Source organism: Rhinichthys klamathensis, unplaced genomic scaffold (genome assembly GCF_029890125.1).
Source record: "Rhinichthys klamathensis goyatoka isolate OS25496 unplaced genomic scaffold, OSU_Roscu_1.1 h1tg000035l_1, whole genome shotgun sequence".
Classification (NCBI taxonomy): Eukaryota; Metazoa; Chordata; class Actinopteri; order Cypriniformes; family Leuciscidae; genus Rhinichthys; species Rhinichthys klamathensis.
Genome location: NW_026606583.1, coordinates 4,763,501 through 4,786,048, shown reverse-complemented (window position 1 = coordinate 4,786,048; position 22,548 = coordinate 4,763,501). Strand labels below are relative to the sequence as shown.

The 22,548-nt window shown below is 37.3% G+C and overlaps 1 protein-coding gene and 1 long non-coding RNA gene across 3 annotated transcripts in view; both read right to left on the bottom strand.

The window, feature by feature from the left end:
• Positions 1 to 1,501: 1,501 nt before the first annotated feature.
• Positions 1,502 to 2,467, bottom strand: LOC130080555 (uncharacterized). The gene is made up of 3 exons (XR_008806681.1): positions 2,308 to 2,467; positions 1,924 to 2,061; positions 1,502 to 1,609 (listed from the first exon to the last, which is right to left on the bottom strand). It is a non-coding gene; the product is annotated as an uncharacterized LOC130080555 (long non-coding RNA).
• A 3,623-nt stretch (positions 2,468 to 6,090) lies between these two features.
• LOC130080541 (poly [ADP-ribose] polymerase tankyrase-2-like) overlaps positions 6,091 to 22,548 on the bottom strand; it is a 33,055-nt gene continuing 16,597 nt past the window's right edge. Inside the window, exons 17-27 of one of the 2 annotated variants that reach the window (XM_056245948.1) lie at positions 17,506 to 17,615; positions 13,963 to 14,151; positions 12,701 to 12,947; positions 12,549 to 12,631; positions 10,447 to 10,567; positions 9,579 to 9,676; positions 9,281 to 9,355; positions 8,380 to 8,485; positions 7,858 to 8,044; positions 7,506 to 7,662; positions 6,091 to 6,739 (exon numbers count right to left, since the gene is read on the bottom strand). In XM_056245948.1, the coding sequence (XP_056101923.1) occupies positions 6,680 to 6,739; positions 7,506 to 7,662; positions 7,858 to 8,044; positions 8,380 to 8,485; positions 9,281 to 9,355; positions 9,579 to 9,676; positions 10,447 to 10,567; positions 12,549 to 12,631; positions 12,701 to 12,947; positions 13,963 to 14,151; positions 17,506 to 17,615 (1,433 nt within the window). In that variant the 3' untranslated portion in view covers positions 6,091 to 6,679. The remainder of the gene's footprint in view (positions 6,740 to 7,505; positions 7,663 to 7,857; positions 8,045 to 8,379; positions 8,486 to 9,280; positions 9,356 to 9,578; positions 9,677 to 10,446; positions 10,568 to 12,548; positions 12,632 to 12,700; positions 12,948 to 13,962; positions 14,152 to 17,505; positions 17,616 to 22,548) is intronic. The other variant, XM_056245949.1, reaches the window with a different exon arrangement.

Genomic DNA, 22,548 nt, shown 5'->3' with positions numbered 1-22,548 from the left:
AAGCTTCCATATTAACAGCCTGACACATGCCACTGCACACAATCTGCACACATTCAGTTATTAAAGTCCCAAATATTATGAAACAAACAAAAAGGTTCCATAAATATGTCATATCTTTTTTCACCGGAGTTCACCGGAACTCGACTCGCGTACAGCCGTTACCGGAAGCCAGGGATTATAGTTTATAAAGTTATAAATATGGATATTTGTCTTACAAAACCGCTTAGCTTCAGAAGGTGTTTATTAACACCACGGATTACTTTTATAATGGGTGGATGCGCTTTTTGGGGCTTCAAAATCTAAGGTACCATTCACTCCCATTATAAAGCTTAGAATGGCTTGAGGGTGAGTCAATTATGGGATAATTTTTATTTTTGGGTGAACTAACCCTGGACAAATTGGCATGTTTTGAAACTACTTTTCATACTGTTCAGAACCACATAAACAAAGCATTGAGCATTAGAAAAGTCAGGTATGTGGTTGACAAATTGCCTTTCAGTATTATTTTTGTGTTCAAGAGGTGTTACATCTTAAAGGGCTCCTTATGATTCTTGAATATCAAGCAAACACGATTGAGCTTCCTTTACCATATTTGATGAGCTCTCTAAATACTGTATGTGTGTAGATTAATGTTTACATGCACTGTTAATTATTTCCCTGTTAAATAACAGGAAATTACTGGCAGCAGGGTTACCATTATTTTCCTGTTATTTTAACAGTTTATTCCTGTTAATGTTTTTTTACAGTGCACTCCCCGTAATGTTTTTCAACAGGAATTTACTGTAAATCGCAGAAAAAACAGGAAACAACTGGCAGCAGTGTTACCATTATTTTCCTGTTAAATCACCATTTATTTTATTTCCATTAAATATTGTTAATTTTTTTTAGCATATTGTAACGTGTACCACTGATTGTTATAGACATATTCTAGCTTGAGTTAATACAAGAATAGGCATAATCCATCAGATAACACTTAAGTGAAAGAAAACGAATAGTTCTGTGTTGAAATTAACTTTTTTTATTGTAATACAAACACTGAAAGGTAAATACTTACAAATGTAGGCACACATGGATCAGACCAATTACAGAAATATACTGTATATCATGTTCATTGCTGACATCTGTGGTCGCTGGACGGAAAATAACAACTGAGTCTGTCTTAAACTAGCAAAGACACTTGCGTTTGGCTTTGCGCTGCGTCGGTGCAAGATAAGGCCCTAAACCTCAACATTTAATGTTCCCTGAACTGCTAAAATCCAGCTAAAAAACTCAAACCAAGGATATACACAGTGACTCCTGGTCACATAAAAATTTTACACATAGGCTCAGATTAATCACAAACAAATCTCATTTTCTCATGTCCATGGCTTAAAAAGTAGCAAATACATTTTTAAACTCAAATACATTGTTCATTATAACAAAATACTGAACCTCAACACTTAGTGTTACATAAACCACTAAAATTCAACATGTATGAATACATTCAAACCAACACTTAATGGAACTCTTCATCAATAAAGAGCAATAAACAATAAAAACTCTGTCACTGCTTAGACCACTAACCATTTTCTCAAAGCACACAATGAGGATCCTTTGCAAAGTCTTGGGTCTGTATAAGAGAGAGAGAGAGAGAGAGATATGAGTTCCATAATTTCAAATGTTTAATCCAAAATTATATCACATGGCTTGACCTAACAAAAGCTAATTTTAGAAACAGAGCACAAAACAGACAGAATAAAAAAATAATAGAAAGGGTGATGAGTACAATTCATTGAAAGAACAAAAAAAGAATGGCAAGAGCATGGAAGAGGAGTTCAGCATTCTAACTTTGAAAGGCAGTTGAGAATGAACATTAGAATGAATTTCCCCAGCTCCTGAGTTGTTGCTGTTTGAACATATGTGTAATGTATACATCTTACTCACCATTTTCAAATGAAATCCCACTGAAAGTCCATGAGCTTGAGCAAGACGTGGCTGGCGACGTGTGAATTGACAAAGTTCTTCTTTTTTTTCCCCTTTGCAGCCTTTGTCCCTTTTTCTGGGTTTAAACCCACAAAGCGTCTGAAAAATTATACACTGGTTAAAAATCTAGTAATTCACACAGACTAACAGCACAACAAAGACAACAAATGTACATGAACTATCCTCAACATGCACTATCTTCTTGCCTCTGTGAATATTGTAAGTTGCACTAAAACTTTCTAAATCAAAGTTAATTGCTAAATCCCATCACCAGACCTGTTGAAACCATGCCTGAGCCACAGCTAGGCCAGAAAAATATGCAGGTGTTAACAGACAATATCTTACCTCTGGATGAATTCAATCGTGCAAGCTGCCTCCTCTTGGTACTGTAGGTTAAAGATGTAAAAACAGGGGGGGGAAAAGACGCCAGCCCTATCACAAAGGTGGACTGGATCCCTTTGCAAATGATTTGGCCATCAAGGCTGAGCATCCAGCGCTGGAAGCGGCTTCCTGTTTCTCCTGAAACAGAAATGTTTTAACTGTCAAATTTCTGTTTTAGTTTTCATTTTGAATAGTTTAGTTTGATACCATTGAATTCACTACAACACTAAACCCAACTGTCCTATCTAAAACCAACTTACCAAGAAGTATCAGACGAGGAGTTGCAGGTATAGTGAACTCTCAAGGTCAGCTTCAGTGGCATATCCCTAGGACATAGAACAAATTAAACACAATATTAACGACATAAGACTACCACTGACTGAGATAGATAAATATATAGATAGAATGAGAGATGGAGAGACAGGAAGAGCTAGATAAAGAGAGAGGGGATATAGATAGAGAGATAGAGATATAAATCCTGGGATATCATCTTGAACAGCAGTGATCAGGGATGGTATCCTGCATCTGTAATAAAAAAAAAAACAAGAAAACAAATGTAAACATTGATCTACAACTCAATGATAATCAAAACAGCAACAAAAAAAACACACAAAATAGGGTGCACTATACCAAGGCAATTAAAAGAGAATAGCTGTTCACATAGCTAGATACTGCACTAGCCCTATCAGTAATAGCTGTTTTTGCTGGATTTACCTCATTGTAAGGCTAAAACCTGCACATAAAATAGTCACACCAGCATGTCTGGTAGCCCAAACAGCTATAATCCATCAAAGACGAGCAGCTGACATGAATTCATTAAATACTTGGACCAACTAGACCAACTAAGTTAACGTTATCTAGCATCATAAACAGCTATCAGTAAATAGATTTATGTTAGCCGTTTGATTTTCAGGATAAATCTGCTTTAACCAGACATGCACATGCCAAGAATGCCACACAAACTTGACCACGGGAATGCTACTTAAAGTTATTGGCCTAATGTTAGCCTATTGTTTATAGATTTAGATCGTATACATAAATGGACATTAAAATAAGCGCATTGTTTCTAAAAATTAATGGACAAACTATCAAAATCACCTAGGCTCATTAGCAGCTAGCTAGCTAAGTTACGTTACTTCATTTCATGTGGTGTAAGTCCGTGGCGTTTAGTATACATCAACATCACTGATAGATGTTAAAACTATGCATGACTTTCAAGAAACTCTCTCACCGGATTATTGTGATTTTGGTCGATGTAACCACCGCGATCCTCCGACATGGATCTCCGTGTTCGTTGCCGGCCGGTTCAAATGCCTTATACGCTCCTTCCCAGAATTAAAAAAAAATACTGTATGAACATGTTATTTCAAATAGTGGCGCCAATAGACATATTAGGGTGGCGCCTGCCAGCTTGCTGCGTGTCATACGGATATTTACACCGTGTTCAGAAAGTACAGGGGAGACACACCCACCCCCACCCAACCTTGAACCTTGATTGAATCAGTCGTTTAATAGCAACCTAAAAAACCGAAATGAAATTGCATAACTTCTCCACTGATATAATAACTTTTTTTATAATAAGCATAAAATTGCATAGCGGCATTTATCAACAAACATACCAGACCGTTATCCGACATCTTTGCTTGAATTTTCGATTTTGCGGTTAAATAACAAAAATGAGGTGTTATTTAACAATGAGGTGTTAAATAACAAAAATGAGGTGTTATTTAACATATATTCCCTAAAATTAACAGTAAGGCGCAGTTATTAAAAATAACAGGTTAATCATGTTGAAATTTGGGTGTAAATTAACAGAAACATTTTACAGTGTGGGTGAATAAAAGCCTCAATGAAATCATCATACAATCATGTCTTTTCAGAGGACTTTAAGAAGACTCTTGGATTAAATGGCACGATTCATCTGGATTATGTTTACAATGTCTTTATAAACCTTTTTGAAGCTTTTACGGAGGGATGGTCTTTCAATGGAGGGACAGAAATATCTCCGGTTTTACTGAAAATATCTTTATTTGTGTTTCAAAGACGAATGAAAGTCGGGTTTGGAATGACAGGAGGGTGAGTAAATGATGACAGAATTTTCATTTTTGGGTAAACAATGTTAAAATAAAAAAATAATATAGGCCTACTTCTTTCGTTGTTTGATGTAGGATTTACATTCTAAACTTTCTTGAATTGAAGAAATACTTGTAGCTTTTGGCACTTCTTGCAAATACTTTGAAAGTAGTTTTATTCTGCAGGGCCTGACTGAGTATCTCACGTGGATTCGACACCGGTGACTCTCATAATGTGGTTCATCCTTTGTGTTTTTACCAAAAATGTTGCATATAGTTTGAGGGAGCAGTAAATGGGGACTTACCACCTGCAGGTAGTTCACCACTGCTGGGAGTGATTCAGTTAGTATAAGTGCAGACAAGTCTTCTTTGTTTTAACCGGAGGGTTCTGCTGATTCTTTCAAAAGCATTCTACTTTCACGAAAACGTCTGCATCACAAAAGTAAATCTTTTGTATGAATGGACCTGTCCTGAAATGCATAGCTATGTCACCTCACATGTTGTCTAAAAGCTCAGACAAGCACAAAGAAGGGTTGAGCGGTCTTAAAAAAATGTTTTGAGATATTGACTAAAACAGGCATCCATCTTTCTTTTCCAAGCAGCTAGCTTGCTAATAGAAGCAGATATTCACATGGATTAGCAACGTGTTTTTCCTGAGCTCATTGTATTTATTGCATTTGCAATGTGCGATACTTACAGTCTGAAGCAAGGGACTTTAAACAGAACACGGCAACACAGTCTAAACTCGACAAGGAACGGAAGTTTCGATAGTCTTTTCTGGCTTCTCGAACAAGAAAAAATGTAGGGCGGGACTTGATTTTGAGCCTCGTGCTGTGATGTCATTTGAGTGACAGGTTGCCCCGCCCTCGTTTCAGTAAACAAAAGAAAAGAAGAGATGTCGCTGCAAGAGGGAAGGGGAGTTATTTTGATTAAAGATAACAGGGCAAATTAATTTTTAAAATGTGAACAGATACATCATTTATAAAAACAAAACAAGCATTGTCCATATGTATGACAATATATCATGGGAGAAATCCTAACAAAGACTACCATGGTAGCTAAGAAATAATTGATGTCATCGTAGTTTCTGTGTAGTTTTTTCATTCGTTTCTACATTGGAGTAGAGATTGGAGCTTGCATTTAACCCAAGCTTTGCACTAAATGGCAAACTCTGCCCCTGTAGTATATAGTGCCATGCTATTCTTTGAAGTATCTTTTTAAATATAATTTACAATGTAAATGCCTTGGTACATGAATATATTACCCGTGGGCCGTGACACAATCACACTACTCACTCAGTGAGGTTTAAAGCTTTGGCTTTTCAGTTTCACCCAGAGCACAATAGTGCCTCCTGTTGGCCATTTGTTAGTTTCACAAATGACTGCACTGAGATGGAGGAACAGGTTCACTTTGTGTGATAATGACAGAAACAATACCAGAGATTGATAAAAAGCGTCTCTTTATTTGATCGTGTTGTTGACGCCATTGTTTGTAGGACATAGTAACGCATCATTAACATGACATTACATGAGGAAAAACTGACATGTTCATGCACAGCAGGGTACAAATACTTCTGAACTACAAACAAAACAATAAAACCAGCATCTTCATATCAAAATGCAGAAACAATTCCTTCAAGCACCCAATATGTTGCAGACTGAGAATTAATGCAAATATTAAGTTGTCTCGTTAAACAGTTCAGCAATTAAACACTTGCATCAATATGGGACATCCTGTGGGATGAGGTGTATTTTTGAAAGTTAAATTCTTACTTTTTTTGGAGGGCAACAATGCTGTCAAGAAGACATTTCTAGATCATTTTATATTCGGATTAAGTCTCATCCTGTTCTGCCAAATAATCCTTATATTGAATACTAGATGCTTTTCAATTGGTCTGATGCTTCAGAAAAATCCCTGTACTCACATGTGTAAAACTGCAGGATAGTGGCAAACATTTACATCTCAGGCATAGTAGATCTCTTATGATACAAACATCGATAAATTAATTAGTACAAAATATATACATTTGTCTTTGTAAAATAAATAAGTAAACTTTGTGATGGATAAGAAAAGGAAATGCAACTTTTGTAACCAGTGTTAGTGACTGAACTGGTGAGGCCAGTTTGTCGGACAGTTCATTAATAAGTTGCTGTAAATGAGATAAAAGCAGACAGCTGTAGGAAGAGAATAACGTTATACATTGTATAAAAATTGCATGCAGTAAACAAGCAGTTTCTCTCCTCTGAGATGGAAAGACCCGTGTGTTAATCTGTAGAAACTTCCGGTTTGATGATCTGGTATGTGATCAAATATTCCGGATAAGCCTTTGGATGCAAAATGAAAAATGTAGTATTAGTTTCACATGATAGAATCTGTCAATATACAGTATATATATATATATTTCACAGCAATTTATTGTATTCAATTAGAAAGCATTAAATTGGATAGTAAATAGATTTATAGTGTTACAAAAAATTTCCATTTCATATAAATGCTCTACTTTTGCACTTCCTATTCACCAATATTCATTATTACTATTCACCTATTCATCATTGTTTCCACAAAAATATTAAGCAGCGAAAACTGTTTTCAACATTGATAATAACCAGAAATATTTCTTGAGCAGCAAATCCGCATATTAGAATGATTTCTGAAGGATCATGTGACACTGACGACTGGATTAATGATCCTGAAAATTCAGCTTTGCATCACAGGAATATATTCATATAGAAAATAGGCATTTTAAATAGATTTTTTTTTTTTTTACTCTTTTTACTGTATTTTTGATCAAATAAATCCAGCCCTGGTGAGCAGACCCAAACTTTTGAACGGAAGTGTACACATCACCAAATGAAACTTTTGTTTATTTTTGTAGAAATATTTGCAATATTATTTAGAATAATAGACTTTTACATTTTATGAAGAAAATGTGAATGATTCTTGCTTTATTCTAATATGAAACACTCACTTTCGCGATCCGAGTAAAATGCAAAAAAAAAGAAAAGTTTTTGTCTCAGAATTAAAATGGGTTGAGAATGCCAGTTAATGTTGACTATACATAGATCATTCTGGAGCCCATTGCTGTATTACCTGCTCTCCTCTGTAGATGACGTACTCAGCCAGAGCAAGACCGTTGACACTGGGCCGGCCAGTGACTGAGTGGTGTCCTGGTGGCGAGTGGGCCATCTTCATAGCGCTGAACTGCAGGAAGGACTTTCCCAAAGTCACACGGCAGAACAGAAGATGCCTGGGATGGATAGACAGAGCCAAAATCAAGAGCATGAGCACTTTAGAAAGGAAATAGGAAATCAATTTCTCCTCAAGGTTTTGGAAAAGAACACTTTGCTGAAAAACACTTAGATCGGCACATTGTGCTGGGAAACGTGAAGCCACTTAAATGAGAGCCCTGGCCTCCATTCGCTGTAACGGGATCTCATCTCACCTCTGACACGCGTAACACGACCTGTCCTTGTGAAGAGGGCAACCTGTTCCTCCTCCTATTCCGTAAACATACTGGTTGCTTTTGGAAGAGTTTTCCGCAAAATAGATCCCGGCCCCGAACATTCCCCCAATGTACGCATGTCTCTCATCGAAGCCCTTGTGAATGATGGCGTTTACGAACGGTGAACCTGGGAAAGCAGAAACGTTTCTTCAAGGTTCCATTGATCAGAATCGGGCTGCAACTAACGATTATTTTGATAATCGATTAATCAGTCGATTATTTCGATTAAACAAATGGGGGGGAAAAAGCCCAAATCCAAAAATAATCATTTTAATTAAAAAAATATATTATTTTATTAAATTATTGGTATTAACTAACTAATAACTATGACTTTTGCCTCAAAAAATTCTTTGATTATTTCTTTATTTTTGATTATTTTATTATTATTTATTTATCAATTAGTTGTTACAGCCATACTGAGTCATTTACACCAGGCCTTGGATGGATAGACAGATCACACACCATGGAACAGCATGCGTTCATTGGAATGGTTGTGGTTCTCCTCAGAAACCTCCTTCCTGCGATGAGTGTATCTCTCCCACAGCTTCTTGTTGCACACCTTCTGGATCTGGGACCAAAAAGAAGAGATTTTAGTGGCACTTTTTAATTTGATAACATTACATTACAGATACATACATTAGGGATGAACTACTGAACTAAACGACATGAACTAGCAACAATAAACCATTTTCTACACTAGGTTAATGTTAATTTATAAATATATAATTGTTCATTTTAAAATAACGTCTGTTGATAATATTAATTGATAATAATTTATATAACTTGAAATGTTAAAAATGTAGAAATTGACATTTACCTGGATTAATACAATGTTGTAAAAGTATTGTTTCTTGTTAGTTCACGATGCCTTATGCATTAACAAATGTTAACAAAATATTATAAAGTGTTTTCTTTATTATACCAAGAGTTTCTTGGCCAGGGGCATTGTAACGCCACATTTTTTGGTTTGGCATGGAAAAAGAGAGACTTTTTGAAGAACACGATACACACATAAGTTTTACTTCACATGAATAAAAGAACAAAGAAATATTTTGGAACAGCAAAACTAAAAATTTAAACAAGACTACATTTTCTTTGTCTACAAGGGACTAAGATTGCATTCAAGGTATATACAATTTTATTAATTTACATGACTTTTCCAGCCCAGAATTTTTTTTTTTTTTCAGCCAATTCTCTAACATTTCTGGGCTTCCCATGACTGTTTGAAACCCTGGAAGTAATGCAATGTGAAAAGACACCTGCAGAGGCAGGGAAGCCGTGTGGAAAAGAAGCAGACACAGTTTAAGAACAGCCTAATATAAAAAAAGAAGAGACAAACTATGAAGACATGCAAATCTCTTACCTTCACAATATTGTATCTGTTGAAAATCCCACCCGCATGGCCGCCATCCCTGTGTTCCCTTATTGTGCTTTGCATCTGTTCAGAGACACAAGAGAACCAAAGTAAACAAAGCAAAACCTCTGTATTTTAATAATTATTCTATGCATTCTGTCCAAGGGTACTTATTTGTATGGTTTCATAAGCCACTTGAGCCACATGTACATGCTCTATTACTGGATTCTCCTAGTACACTTATGGATAACAAGATGGCAGATGCTGATCAAAGTGAGAAATGATAAACATATGAACAAAACTCTACCTCCTCCTCAACAGACTGAAACTCCTTGTCGTCTGGAGACAGATCTATCAGTATTGTTCCACTGTTGGTCGTGTTCAGGGTAGAGTAAGGGTTTAAACCTGGGATGGGGATATAAAAATGTAAGTGCAAATTAATCTGCAAAACAAAAGCTTCAGCTACGATCTTAAAGGGTCATATGAGTAATCAAAGCAAAAAGGGGGGGAAATAATTACAATTATTTACTTTGTAATTCATTAATAACTACTATTATTTAGCTTTCAATAATTCTTTTTATATATGGGATGCACGATATATTGGTCACCATATTGGTATTGGTCGATATATATTCATTCTTAATGTTTTCGTTTTGTTTTTGTAATCAGGCTCTCAAAAATGATATAAAAACTCGGATTTAGATTTATCTGCCAATATATCGGTTATCGGCTTTCAAATATATAAAGAATCATTGGTAATCGGTATCGGGCAAAAATTTCATATTGGTGTTTCCCTAAAATATATGCTAATCAATTCATTAAATGAATTGCAATCAATCACATATATTAATATTTGCTAAAACATAAATGCGTTTGAGAGTGAGAGTAAAAATCTTTAAAAAACATCACGTTTAACTGTAATGCTGATAGAGGGGATGTAAAATGATTTTTTTTTTTTGACATTATAACTTTGTTTAACATTAAAAGCTGACTTTAGGATAAGTAAATAAACGTATCCATAAAATGACCCCACTAAAAAAGCAGCTTGTCCTGAGAAAAAGATCCAACGTTAAGCAGAGTTCTTAGTGGAAACAGATCAAAGTGATCTTTAAACCCTCTCTCTAATTAAGCATTCTCTCAAATGAACTGTTCTAGATGAAAGAAGAGGCTCTTACTCTGAGGTCCACTAATAAGCCTTTCCACTCCTTTGATGATCTTGTGTCTGTGACCGTAAGCGGTGATACCGATCTCCTTCAGCTCTTTGTGTCCCATTTCCACCAGGACGTCCAGAGTTATCTAACGACACAAACCAGGCATGTGACTAATGTATTAATCCACTGATCAGCAAGACGTCAACATCGTGTTCCTCTAGAGTATCTCAATATTTCAGTCAGTTCTGAAGCTAAAACTTATTTTGGGGGAAATTAAAGCTGCAGTCCATAGTTTTTCCTCTTTGTCGCCATCTCTGTTCGAAATCTGCAATTGCAGTCATTCGCGGAATTATCAACTTTACGTGGGTTGTGCCTCGGCACGGCACAGCGCGGATGAACACAATGTTTAAGGAGAGTGTGCAGCTGTCAGTCACCGCGCCGATGTGGATACTGGCATTCAGAATCACAGATTATTCTTTTTGGAAGTATGACCAACATAATAATTTTCACCGGAAAATGTCATCTGAACTAGTAAGTAACATCCACTTTTGTTCTGACCAACTAAGAAAAAAAAAGCATTGGAGTAAATCGCGCTGATTAAATCTAAAGATAGCTTATCATATCACATCAAACCGTGGAAATTATACTTTATTCTCAAATTGTTAATGTTAACAACATCAGCATTGCGTGACTACATTTAATGTCCTTCCGATATGTATCCTTGTTTTCGCATGGGTCCGGTTGCAGTCTCTTTTTTTCTGTAGCCACTCCGAAGTCCGAACAAAGTCTTTTGCATTTTACAACGGGTGAGTCTTCAGTTGTCACTGGTGATTGTTGTTCGAACCTTTTTAGATCCGCCATCAAATTGATAAGTTTAGTTATATCAAGTGCTGTGAGAAAAGGCTATAAATCTCCACCTCCAACATCCTCACACGCAACATAGCCTACTAGCCGAGACTCTTCTTTATGTGTACAGATGTGCGTGTACAGATGTGACGTAATGACGCAAAGACATGCTCGAATCTCCCGCTGAAATCCACCAGTACCACTGGAAATAAAACCATTATTACAAGCAGAGAGTTTTGAACACTGGCTGGTTATGTATTTTCTCAGAAACCCGGAAGTTACGGAATGCAGATTTAATTAAAGATTAACAGATTACAAATATTTAAGTCTAAGCTTTTGCTACAGGTTGTACAGTAGTGAATCGATTCATCCTACAACGTTCTCTCTCACATGCCACTTTTGAAAGTCTGATTCATTTTAGTGAATCGGTTCATCCTATGTGGGACTTTCTCACATAATTGGCGTTCTACTAAATCAGTTTATCCTAAATGGTTCTCTTTCACATGTGTCACTTTGGAAAGTCTGATTCATTCTAGTAAATTGGTTCATCGTAAAGAGTTCTCTCTCACATAAGTGGCATTAGAAAGTCTGATTCATTCTAGTGAATTGATTCATCATAAACGGTTCTCTCACACATATGTAGCATTGAAAAATCAGTTTAATTCAAGTGAATCAGTTCATCCTAAATGGTTCCCTATCACATACGTGGCATTGGAAAGTACCATTCGTTTTAGTGAATCAGTTCATCCTACATGGTTCTCTCTCACGTATGTCAGTTTAGTGAGTCAGTTCATCCTTAAATTTTATCTGTCCCATTTGTTGCACGGTAAAGGCAAGTTAATTCTAGTGAACTGGTTAATCCTAAATGGTTCTTTCTCGCTTATGTTGCATTGGAAAGTCTGATTCATTCTAGTGAACCAGTTCATCTCTAACAGTTCTCTCTCACATATGTAGCATTGGAACGTCTCATTTATTCTAATCAATTGTTTCTTTCTGACAGTTCATGCAAATCAAAAGATTCACAAAAATAATTTAGATACAGATAAATTAGGGTGTTATTGTTGTATTTAGCAAAATTGACCTGTTCAGGTTTGATATTGTGATCTTGTTCATTCATTCAAAACCCCTTCCGTGTTTTGCTTTTAGGGTTTCAAAGTAGCTTTGCCAGTGTTGTAGTCTGACTCCGACTCTAAAACTCAAGGTCTCGGCCTGAGTTGGACTCGAATGAGCTGGTTTTGACTACACAACACTATAATAAACATTGAAACAGAAGCAATTACCTGCTCTCTGTCAAAGATCTCCAGCAAATGTTCCAGGCCCAGGTTGTGAAGGAACTGGCTGATACTCAACTCCATAGCTAGACCTGAAAAACCAACAGGTTATTTACAGAAAGCTTTCAGTAGTCACAAGTCAGAATCTTGAATTAACCCACCCTCCTCTTTCATCTCTATGCCTACGTCCCCTTCGGCTCCAGAAGACGGCAGAAGTGTGGTCATCTCGGGGAAGGTCCCGGACTGGCCGTCCACACCGGAGTTTGAAGAGAGCGGTGTGGGACTCGAGGTGAGAGTGGATGGCACGACTCCCACAGACGTCGAGGCGCTGATAACCTGGGGCTTATAGCACGCCGGCAGCGCTGAAGGAGGCATGGCTGCCGTGAGGAGGGCTCGCACATCGTCCGTCTAGAGAGAGAGATGCGCGACATCAGAAAGTCCCAAACAATTAAGTAACGGCCAATTTCTTGAGACAGACAAGACTGCAGGTCTCCCAAACTGACTCGCATTTAGTCACAAACTTATGTGAGTGTCAGTCAGATCTCAAGCATGTAGACTGTGAGTTCAGCAACACAAATGCAAATAAGGAAGCATTTGTATACAAGACCAGTGAAAATGCTAATTTCATTTAATCAAGCTGTTGGCATGCATCCTTGGTTAAAGGGATAGTTGACACAAAAATGAAGATTTCGCCATCATTTACTCACCCCAGTGTTATTTTAGTATCATTGATATACTATTATACTTTTGTTAATATTTTGAACTAGATTTTGTTTTCTTTTTCACCTTATATTTTATGTTGGGAATTTGTTTCAATAAAGTAAGTATTTTTATGAGAAAATATTGAAAAAAATCAAATAAAATTCAAGGCAGTGGATACAGATACAGTTATTATTTAGTGGTACAGTAAGTTAACCAAAGGATTAATTAACTGATTTATCGGGGAAAAAATAATCATTAGATTAATTGGTTAATCATTAGTTGCAGCCTTAGTTTAAAGAATGTTCAAGTTGCTCCTTTCAAAACTTAAATGTCATGAGGCTGCATTCATGATGACAGAATCTTCATTTTTGGTTGATCTATTCTATCCCTTAAATATCTTCCTCCAGGCATCAGACAGGCATATTTTCCCACTCCAGACGTTACTGCATGTGCAAATGTGGAGTATTTTCAGGCAATGTTGAATGGAATGATCAGTAAGCCTCCTCATGCACTGAATACACAAAAAGAAAAGTACCAACCCCATAAAACAGACATAAAAAACTAAGAGATAATTCTCCCTGGCATGATTATAAGAAGTTTGGCTTGAGAAGGCTTAACTGTATCAGAGGTGCAGAAAATGAACAGAACGGTTGACGACAAGGAGAAAGATCTTCTTTCAGCGATGTGGCTTGTCCAATAAGCACACAGAAAGAGTGAATACCGTCACGAGGTCCAGCGGCGACTGGCCTTCCTGGTTGCGGAGCGTGGGGTCGGCCCCGTGAGCTAGAAGCAGTGCACACAACTGGGTCCTGCCTTTCTGCGCCGCCTCGTGCAAAGGGGTGAACGCCCACTTATCTGTGGCACTGACGCATGCGTTGTACTTGATGAGCAAAGCGGCCACATCCACATGCTGCAATGAAACACATGGAGCGGTCGTTCTCTCGGGTTGGTGTCTCTTTCACTTCCTGACGAAAGTCGCTGCATGAATATGACTAAGCATGGCTGCCAAACCTTTTCCCCTTCCCCAACAGGTTATTATGAAATATGAGGAGGTGAACACAACTACAACTAACACCTGCACAACTATAAACTGTCATGCCAAACATGTATGACTGACCATTTTTTGGTGCCAAATTTGAAATTGCTGAAGCACAAATGAGACATGAGAGTTGAGGCAGAGGAGAAGATTGTCAGTGAAATTTCGATCTGTTCCTCACACATACTGTATCTATCGTATGACTTGGAATATAGGGGAGAGCGGGGCACAACCTAACACTTTTTGACTTTCTCTGGTTGTGTATATTCACTAAGGGTTCAGAGTATTTATTTTTCCCCACATTAAATTCACATGTCTAGTACAATTATGTGGTTTTGTTTCATTAATACAGTGTATACTTTTTTCTTTATTTATCCCGAAAGAATGGAAGTGAACAACATGCCCCATAGGTGAGAGGCACATTGTAACATGACCAGATCTATTAAAAAATATATAAGACAAACTAAAATATTTTGTCAATAAAATACAATTATTAACTTTTTCATATAAAATAATGCCATTTTTTAATAATTAAAACTAAACTAATTTTTGAGTTTGACAACGAACACACCGCAAAACACAGCTATACAGCATAGTTCAAAACATAATAATAATTCATAATTTCTGAACATTGACATCTTTATTCACCTCTTTCTCATGGTTTCTTAATATAATTCGTAAAAGTTGTTAATATGAGTTATATCACTAGCATCATAGAATAGCAGAGTTCTAATAGGGGCACTTTGTAACGCAGTGTTACAACATGCCCACCTGCGCAACTGGGATTTAAACGCGGCTAGTGTCTTCTGCTGGTTAGATCAGCATTAAAGAACCATCTAAACGGATAAATAACAAATTGGACAATAAAATAATAGCAGATTTGCATGATTGTATACAAACACTAAAAAAACTAAGATGAAAATTTTACTTCAATAAGAAATTTACTTTTGCTAATGGTTAAATAAAGTGATATCTTCCAAAGATTTTTTAATTTTGGTGCAATTTTTTCTCTATGTAGGCTAGTGTTGATATGGCAACTTGTAAATACATTATCATGCTGGCATGTGTGGAAACTTTTAAACGTGTGTGTTATAACTAGCCCGCGGTAGGTTGTGCCCCGCTCACCCCTATATTGGAATCTTATGGATTACTTTTATGGTGCTTCTTTACCATTTTTGGAACAAATTCCATGGAGGAAAGATAGCCAAAGGGGTTTGAAAAGACATATTGGAGACATTTCTTGAGTGAACTATTCATTTAAGAAATGTTTCTAAAATTGCAGATATCTGGGAAAAGGGAAAAGGTTGAGAAAGGGAAAGTGATTTTTACCAAAATAAATCAAGAATGTTCAGTTGTCTTTCACACTAGACTATCAGACTTTTGTGATAGACTGCTGCAGTGATGAGATATTTTTGGAAGTTAGCATCACACTGGTTCCCTCGACAAAAACCCATTTGGATTTTTCCTTTGTCTTTTAAACTATTGCAAAAAAAAAAAGAGCTCTGTGATCCCCAAAAGTTTATTATGCTCGCATGTTTTGTTCATCAAGATAATTTTCACAAACTTTTTTCAATTTTGAAGCCTAAATACAGGGCCGGATTAACCATTAGGGCAACTGGGCACTTGCCCAGGGGCCCACGACATCTAAGGGGCCCTGGGCACCAGGGGCGGAGTGGCAATCGGGAGAGTCGGGAGTTTCCCCGGTGGGCCGGTAGTGTTTCGAGGCCGCGAGGGCCGGTCTGATAAAATGTATTCATTGCAAGTTCGCCATGCGCACTTGTGGCCCAAGCGAGGGGAAGAAAAAATATATTTTAGATAACGGAGTGTATATTTGCACTAAGTGCCTGTCTTTTTAGTAAAAAGACGCGCGTCACTGAATAGCTACAGTGGCGTAGGTCGTAGCGCGTGAAGTGCTTGAAAGCAGCTTTTGATGCGCTCGACCCGAGTTCGAATCCGTCTTTTGCCGAACTCTCTCTTCTCCCTTTTCCCAACACATATGAGATGTAAAATGTATAACCTTACCTAACATAAAGGTCTCTAGCGTTATATTTTGCCAACGAACTAAAATCGAAACCATGATGGCTTTGTGCCTTTATAAAACAGCACAAGACTTTAAGAATAGGCATCCTGTTTGTGCTGGGTGATTTAAAGAAAAGTGTGCACTTTGTTCACGCGATCAGCAAGGTTGGTGTTTTCTCCTACATAAAAGCTCAAGGGTTTATTTCTTGCAAGTGAAGAAATTAGGAGAAAAGTATTCTAATTTTCCTGTATTATAGTGTAATGTAGACTAAAATATACTTTTAAAATATTCATTTTCATTTATATAGTACATTTATAGGCTATGGATTTTACGTCATAGGAATAATTATATAAATCATTATTAGATTATTATAATAATTGTTTGGCATCCTAAAACACCATTGATAATGTAATGTAGACTGAGACTCTCATAACTAAAAAGATGTTTGAGCCCTCTTTATTTTCCTGGTACAAATCAATGCTTTTTCTTTGTTCAACGAGCAGTTCATGGGTTGAAGCTCTTAATTTTGATCTCTCAAAGAGCACGAGATTGATGCATTTAACCTTAAAATGTACAAAATTTTCTTGCGGGGGAGCATGCCCCCGAACCCCCCTAGAGGCACAGAGGTCCACCCAACATAGCTTTACAAATTCATATGGGAAAGAACGACCATTTATGAACTTTACTCCAGCATAGTACAACAAAGTTCCTTTTAAGTCAGTAAAACTGTAAATGCCATATAAAAATGTCCTTGGACAAAATATACATTTGGCCTGCCTAAGGGGGGGCCTACAAGATATTGTGCCCAGGGGCCTCTGAACTCTTAATCCGGCCCTGCCTAAATACAATTACCGGAAATTACAAGCTAACCTTAGGCCATAAACGAACTACACCACGGTCGCTCAACTTCAACGTCACAACCAATAAGCTTCCAACAACTCTTTCAGTCTTTAATGATTAAAAAAACATTTTCCATTTGCGATTATAAACACAACAGGGCTCTGAAAGAGAGTAGATGAGTTTACCTGTTCAGGTGATGACGTTTAATGTCCTCGACAACCTTTGTAGCAACATTTTGCCACTTGTTAGCAACTACATTTTCAAGACATGTAAAAGCTTTAAAAATCACGAGTGGGGTATTACTGGTGTGTTTTATGTCATAGAATAAAATGTGAAAATAACTGATCATGTTCCATGTTATTACTCACCCCGTAAGATGCAGCGTTGTGTAGGGGAATGAGTCCATCTTTATCCTGAGAGTTCACCTCTGCCCCGTGCTGCAGCAGATATTCAGCCACCTCCAGATTATTATAGCCAGCTAATCACACACACAAAACAAACACCACCAACATGAACATATACTTTTTCAATTTGTTCATATTTCAGATATTTTATTCATTTATTTGAGGACGTTTTGTAAAGTTCACTTCATAGACTTTAGGGCCCTTTCACACCTACCTTGTTTAGTCCGGACTTTCGGACTTTTCAAAATTACAGGTGTGAAACCTCCCCCCGACCACGGTCCGGACCAAACAGATGAAATTTGGTCCGACGAAAAGAGGTAGTATCGGCCCGGTGTTACGGATCAACTGGGGATGTTAACTGGGGACGCGCGCGTGCATGCAGATAGTTTTACCTGGATTTCCAGCAGATGTTAAAAGCGACAGATTCATGCCATATATATACGGATCACCGATTAAAAACGAATATTTCACCAGTTGTATGCGAACAAAGCGCTTTGTTTTTGCAGTGTATGATATTCCTTCGTATTTGACGCATTTTCAAAGAAGTTTACCATACTTTAGTGTCAAGCTCAGAAACCACGCCCATTAACAAGGGTCATTCGGTTTCATTGGATGAACAGACTTGTTAGCGCACTTGTGTTGTCATGAGTTCTAATCACAAATAACAACAGATGTAGATTAAATTAAAGTAGCTAGGCTACCTAAAAGAAACATAAATTACAAAGTCATTTACATTTTTTCAACAAGTTGCATTTATCGATCTGCATAGGGCTTATATATAGGCCTAGCCTAATTTTATAATGTAGGCCTATCTATTATTTTTATATAAAAACACTTATCAGCTTATTTTACTCTGATATGATATTTAGATCTCTTTTTTGAACAACCAGCTGTGACGCGTCCGTATCATTTTACCTGGATATAAAGCAGCAATGCATATAGGGTCATGAAGTTAATTATCTTATGAACTTGTAACATTTTCAAAAGATTTATAAAATAAAAAATTATTTCTTTGTTTCTTTCAGAACAATTCTGTATTTACTACTGCATCAGTAACCCCTCCACCCGGGTCCCACCTCGAACCCGGGTCTCCGGCATGAGAGTCAGGCGCTCTAACAAGGAGGCTAAAGACTGCAGCCTCTAAAGGCTAAAGACTGTCGCTAGAGCGCCTATTGAGATCAGAGGAGTGAGGTTTACTCGCACAGCGACTACTAGCTGGCCTCCGTTACACATCTTCTTAGAAGCATATAATCATTTGATCAAACCATTCTATCAAGCATTCCTGTAGCTCAAACAGTAGAGTATTGTGCTTGCAACGCCAAAGTCATGGGTTCGATTATTGGACATTTTAGAGAACACTTTGTCTTTAGTGATTGAAGTCCTGTGAAAAACACAGAGTGGCAAGTGCAACCACAAATTGTATTACTGAAATAAGCCGAACATATGATATAGTGATGATGAATTATTACAAATATATAGGCCTACTGATATTCTCTATGGCTAATTTTCACCTACATCACTAACCTCTAAAACAAAAGGGAATGCTTTATTGTTTACTTTTTTGCTGGCCTCTTTAACAAAAGAAATATGACACAATGGTCTATGAGTTTTATAAATAAAATCTAATGGGTTTGTACCTCTTTTTATGTAATATCTAAATTATGGCAGTTCTCTTAATTTGACTGGTACCATGAAACTCATTAAAGGATTAGTTCACTTTCAAAATTTTTTTGCTGATAATTTACTCACTGAGGAATGTTTTCCTCAAAAACCTTAATTTCTTTTCGACTGAAGAAAGAAAGACATGGATATATTGGATGACATGGGGGGGGGGGGTCGGGGGCGAATTTTTTTTTTGCAGGGTGGTAGGGGAAGACTCATTAATATTCATTGGGGAACTGATCCGCGATTGGTTCGCTGTCGCGCGTCACTCAGATTGACGTGGCAGATCAAGACGGTGTCCCCGCAAAGATACAGAAGTTTGCGAAGTTCGTGAGCGGTCTCCGCACAGATCTTCCGGATTTGGATAACCAAATGTTGACAGGTATGCCTTGCCTTCGCGAAAGTGTCCGTTGTCACGAAGGAGACTATGTCCGTTTTCTCTATCACACCTCATTAGAGATGCGTCACGGCGAGCCAATCAGGGATCAGTTCCCCAATGAATATTAACGAGTCTTCCCCTACCACCCTGCAAAAAAAAAAATCGCGGGGGGGGGGGGGGGTGTCAAGTAAATCAAGTGTCATTATTGTTACTGGTGTCATTGTTGTTAGGCCATAGACTACCACAGCAAATTGATGCAATTAAAGTTAGACAAATCAAAAACGTTGTAGGATAACCAATATCCTGACAGCTGCTCAAGAAAGAAACACTAATATATAAAGAGGAGATGTGAAAATTTCACAATGAAGGGTAATTGTGTGTTAAATTGGTCTTAATATAAAAAGGTAATACAACTGTGACATTTATTTTCTAATATAACATGATTATATTAGATGGAGAGCAGTAGGTATGAAGGCCAAACTGGCCAATGGGTAAGAAAAATGTATACATATACATTGTAAAACCAGTAACTGTTCTTCATTAGCATGCACCTTATATTCTAACTTATTCTATAGTTTGTTCTTCCTTCCTTAGATTGAATGTTCAAAAGGTGAGACTGTGTGGTCAGACCTCCACCGTTGGCAAATACAGCTGCCCTGCATGCATGCGCATTTGCCTATTTTTTTTTTTTTTTTTGTTGCTTTCATACCTGTTAGCTAATGAATATGTTTGTTGAACATTCCCCTATTTAAATGCTGTGGGTAAATCACTGGATCAGATTCATAAGCTATGGCTTATACATTTTCACCACTCTTTATGAACATTTATGGAGTGTACTGTATGCTTTAACTCATTCCTCAGCAACATTGAAATACATAAATAATAAATAAATAAATGCTTGACATGTCCCTTTAACCACAGCAGTATTGCTGCTCAATTTAAATTAAGCCACAAATTGGCATCATAACAATAATCTGCGAATCCACACGCACTGCAAAGACACAATGTCAATAGCATAATTTATTTAATATATTTACAGTTGTCATCAGATACAAATTTCATTGAAACGATTGTAACAAAATAATGTGGCCGTGGTCTGTATGTCGCGAAATTAAAACTTCCCTTAAAGGCGTCTGAAACACACAGCGGAGCAGCGCAGAGTAAACAACAGAGTCCTAATATGATACATACATTTAACAATAACGTGGAAAGCTTTTAAATCTGCTCAGTGAAAAATTAGCTGTGACGAATCTGTCACCGTTTAACATCTGCTGGAAATCCAGGTAAAACTGTCTGCGTGCACGCGCACTTCCCCAGTTTGGATTAATATCCTGCCATGATTCAAAACTGAAAATAAAGTTCTGAAAGGTTGAAACTAAGTGTTCGAAAACTCAATCTTACAAAAAAAAGTTTTGCAAGATCGAAAAATAAGATTTGCAAGCTTGCAAAATGTAAAAAAAAATTAAAAATATCTCTGCAAACATTGTTGTTTTTGAGATTTCCTTCTTCAGAACTGCAACTTTTTTTTACGATGTTGCGCAAACAATTTTTCAGAGTTTCAAATTTGTCATCGTTCTCAGCCACTCCCTCTGTTCGCTGATTGGCCCTACAAAAAATTGATCGGAGAAAACCAAAGTCTACAGCACAATCCCAGACGTAGTACTGAAGGAAAATGAAATTGAGCGGAAGTGCGTAGGAGGGCGCAGCCAGGCTACAAATTCTGAGCTACATTAATACAAAATCGAGGTTTTGTATTAACAACTATGGCTCTAGTTGTACAAAATGCTGCACATTCATGTGATTCTGGATTTTGCACACACAAGTTGTATTGTATTAGTTTAAATGACGCACATTTATGAATTTGTCAAATGTGTAGTTGTGCCCACATTAATAACTAGCACCAGGCCTATTCATTTGTATGATTGAATAGGCTGATTTGTATGATCAGACATGATTTTGACCACTAAATTAAGTTTTGTTTTGTAGAAAGCCTTTCTTTAAAGTGAATTTCGTTTTGTATAAATTGTATCTTAATTTTTAATCAATTTTTCATCAACCAATTGCCTGAATATATATATAAAATAAGAAGCAAATGGCAGACAATATAATCATGGAGGCGCGGGCGCGACTGCATTGCACGTGAACTGGAGCTCATCTCATCATAAATTTTGCTCATTTAAATAATAGTGTGTGTGTATGTATATATATATATATATATATAGCCTATATATAATTGCGCAGCTCCCCCTGTCAATGATCTAGCACCCCCTCAGCACCTGCGTAAAAAATTATCTGGCGCCGCCCCTGTTGAAAGGCCTTTGGTTGTGGATAGTAAAACATTTCTGCAACATTAATCAAGTTCATTGATAATTGTGCTTGCATGTGTTAATCATTTTGATACTATATTTTAATACAGCACTTTGGCCAACAACTGTTGTTTTTAAATGTGCTCTATAAATAAATATGACTGACTGACTGACTGACTATATTCATCCCATATGCTTTCGTCATTGGCGGAGCAGTCGGTCAATCCCACCTTTCCAGTAAATACGACTTGTGATTGGACTGTACGTCAGCAGACAGCAAAGCATTGGCCAAGAGCAGAAGGCCCTCCCTCCAGGCTTTTTTTTTTTTAAGTTGCGAGGTTGCGAAGCTTCATTTTCGCTCAGTCTGAGTTTCAGAGTTTCAGAGCAGAGCTGTGTGACAAAGCTGCCACAAATCACGTGAGTCGCAAGCTCGCAACTGCGTGGGCGTATCAACACCCACTTTGCGGAGATACGCCCACGTAGTTGCGAGCTTGCGACTCACGTGAATGACGAAAGCGTATGGGATGAATATAGTCAGTCAGTCAGTCAGTCATATTTATTTATAGAGCACATTTAAAAACAACAGTTGTTGGCCAAAGTGCTGAAGTGTTGGCCAAAGTATGTCACGTAAAGTTCTTTAGTGCGCTCACATAATTGCAG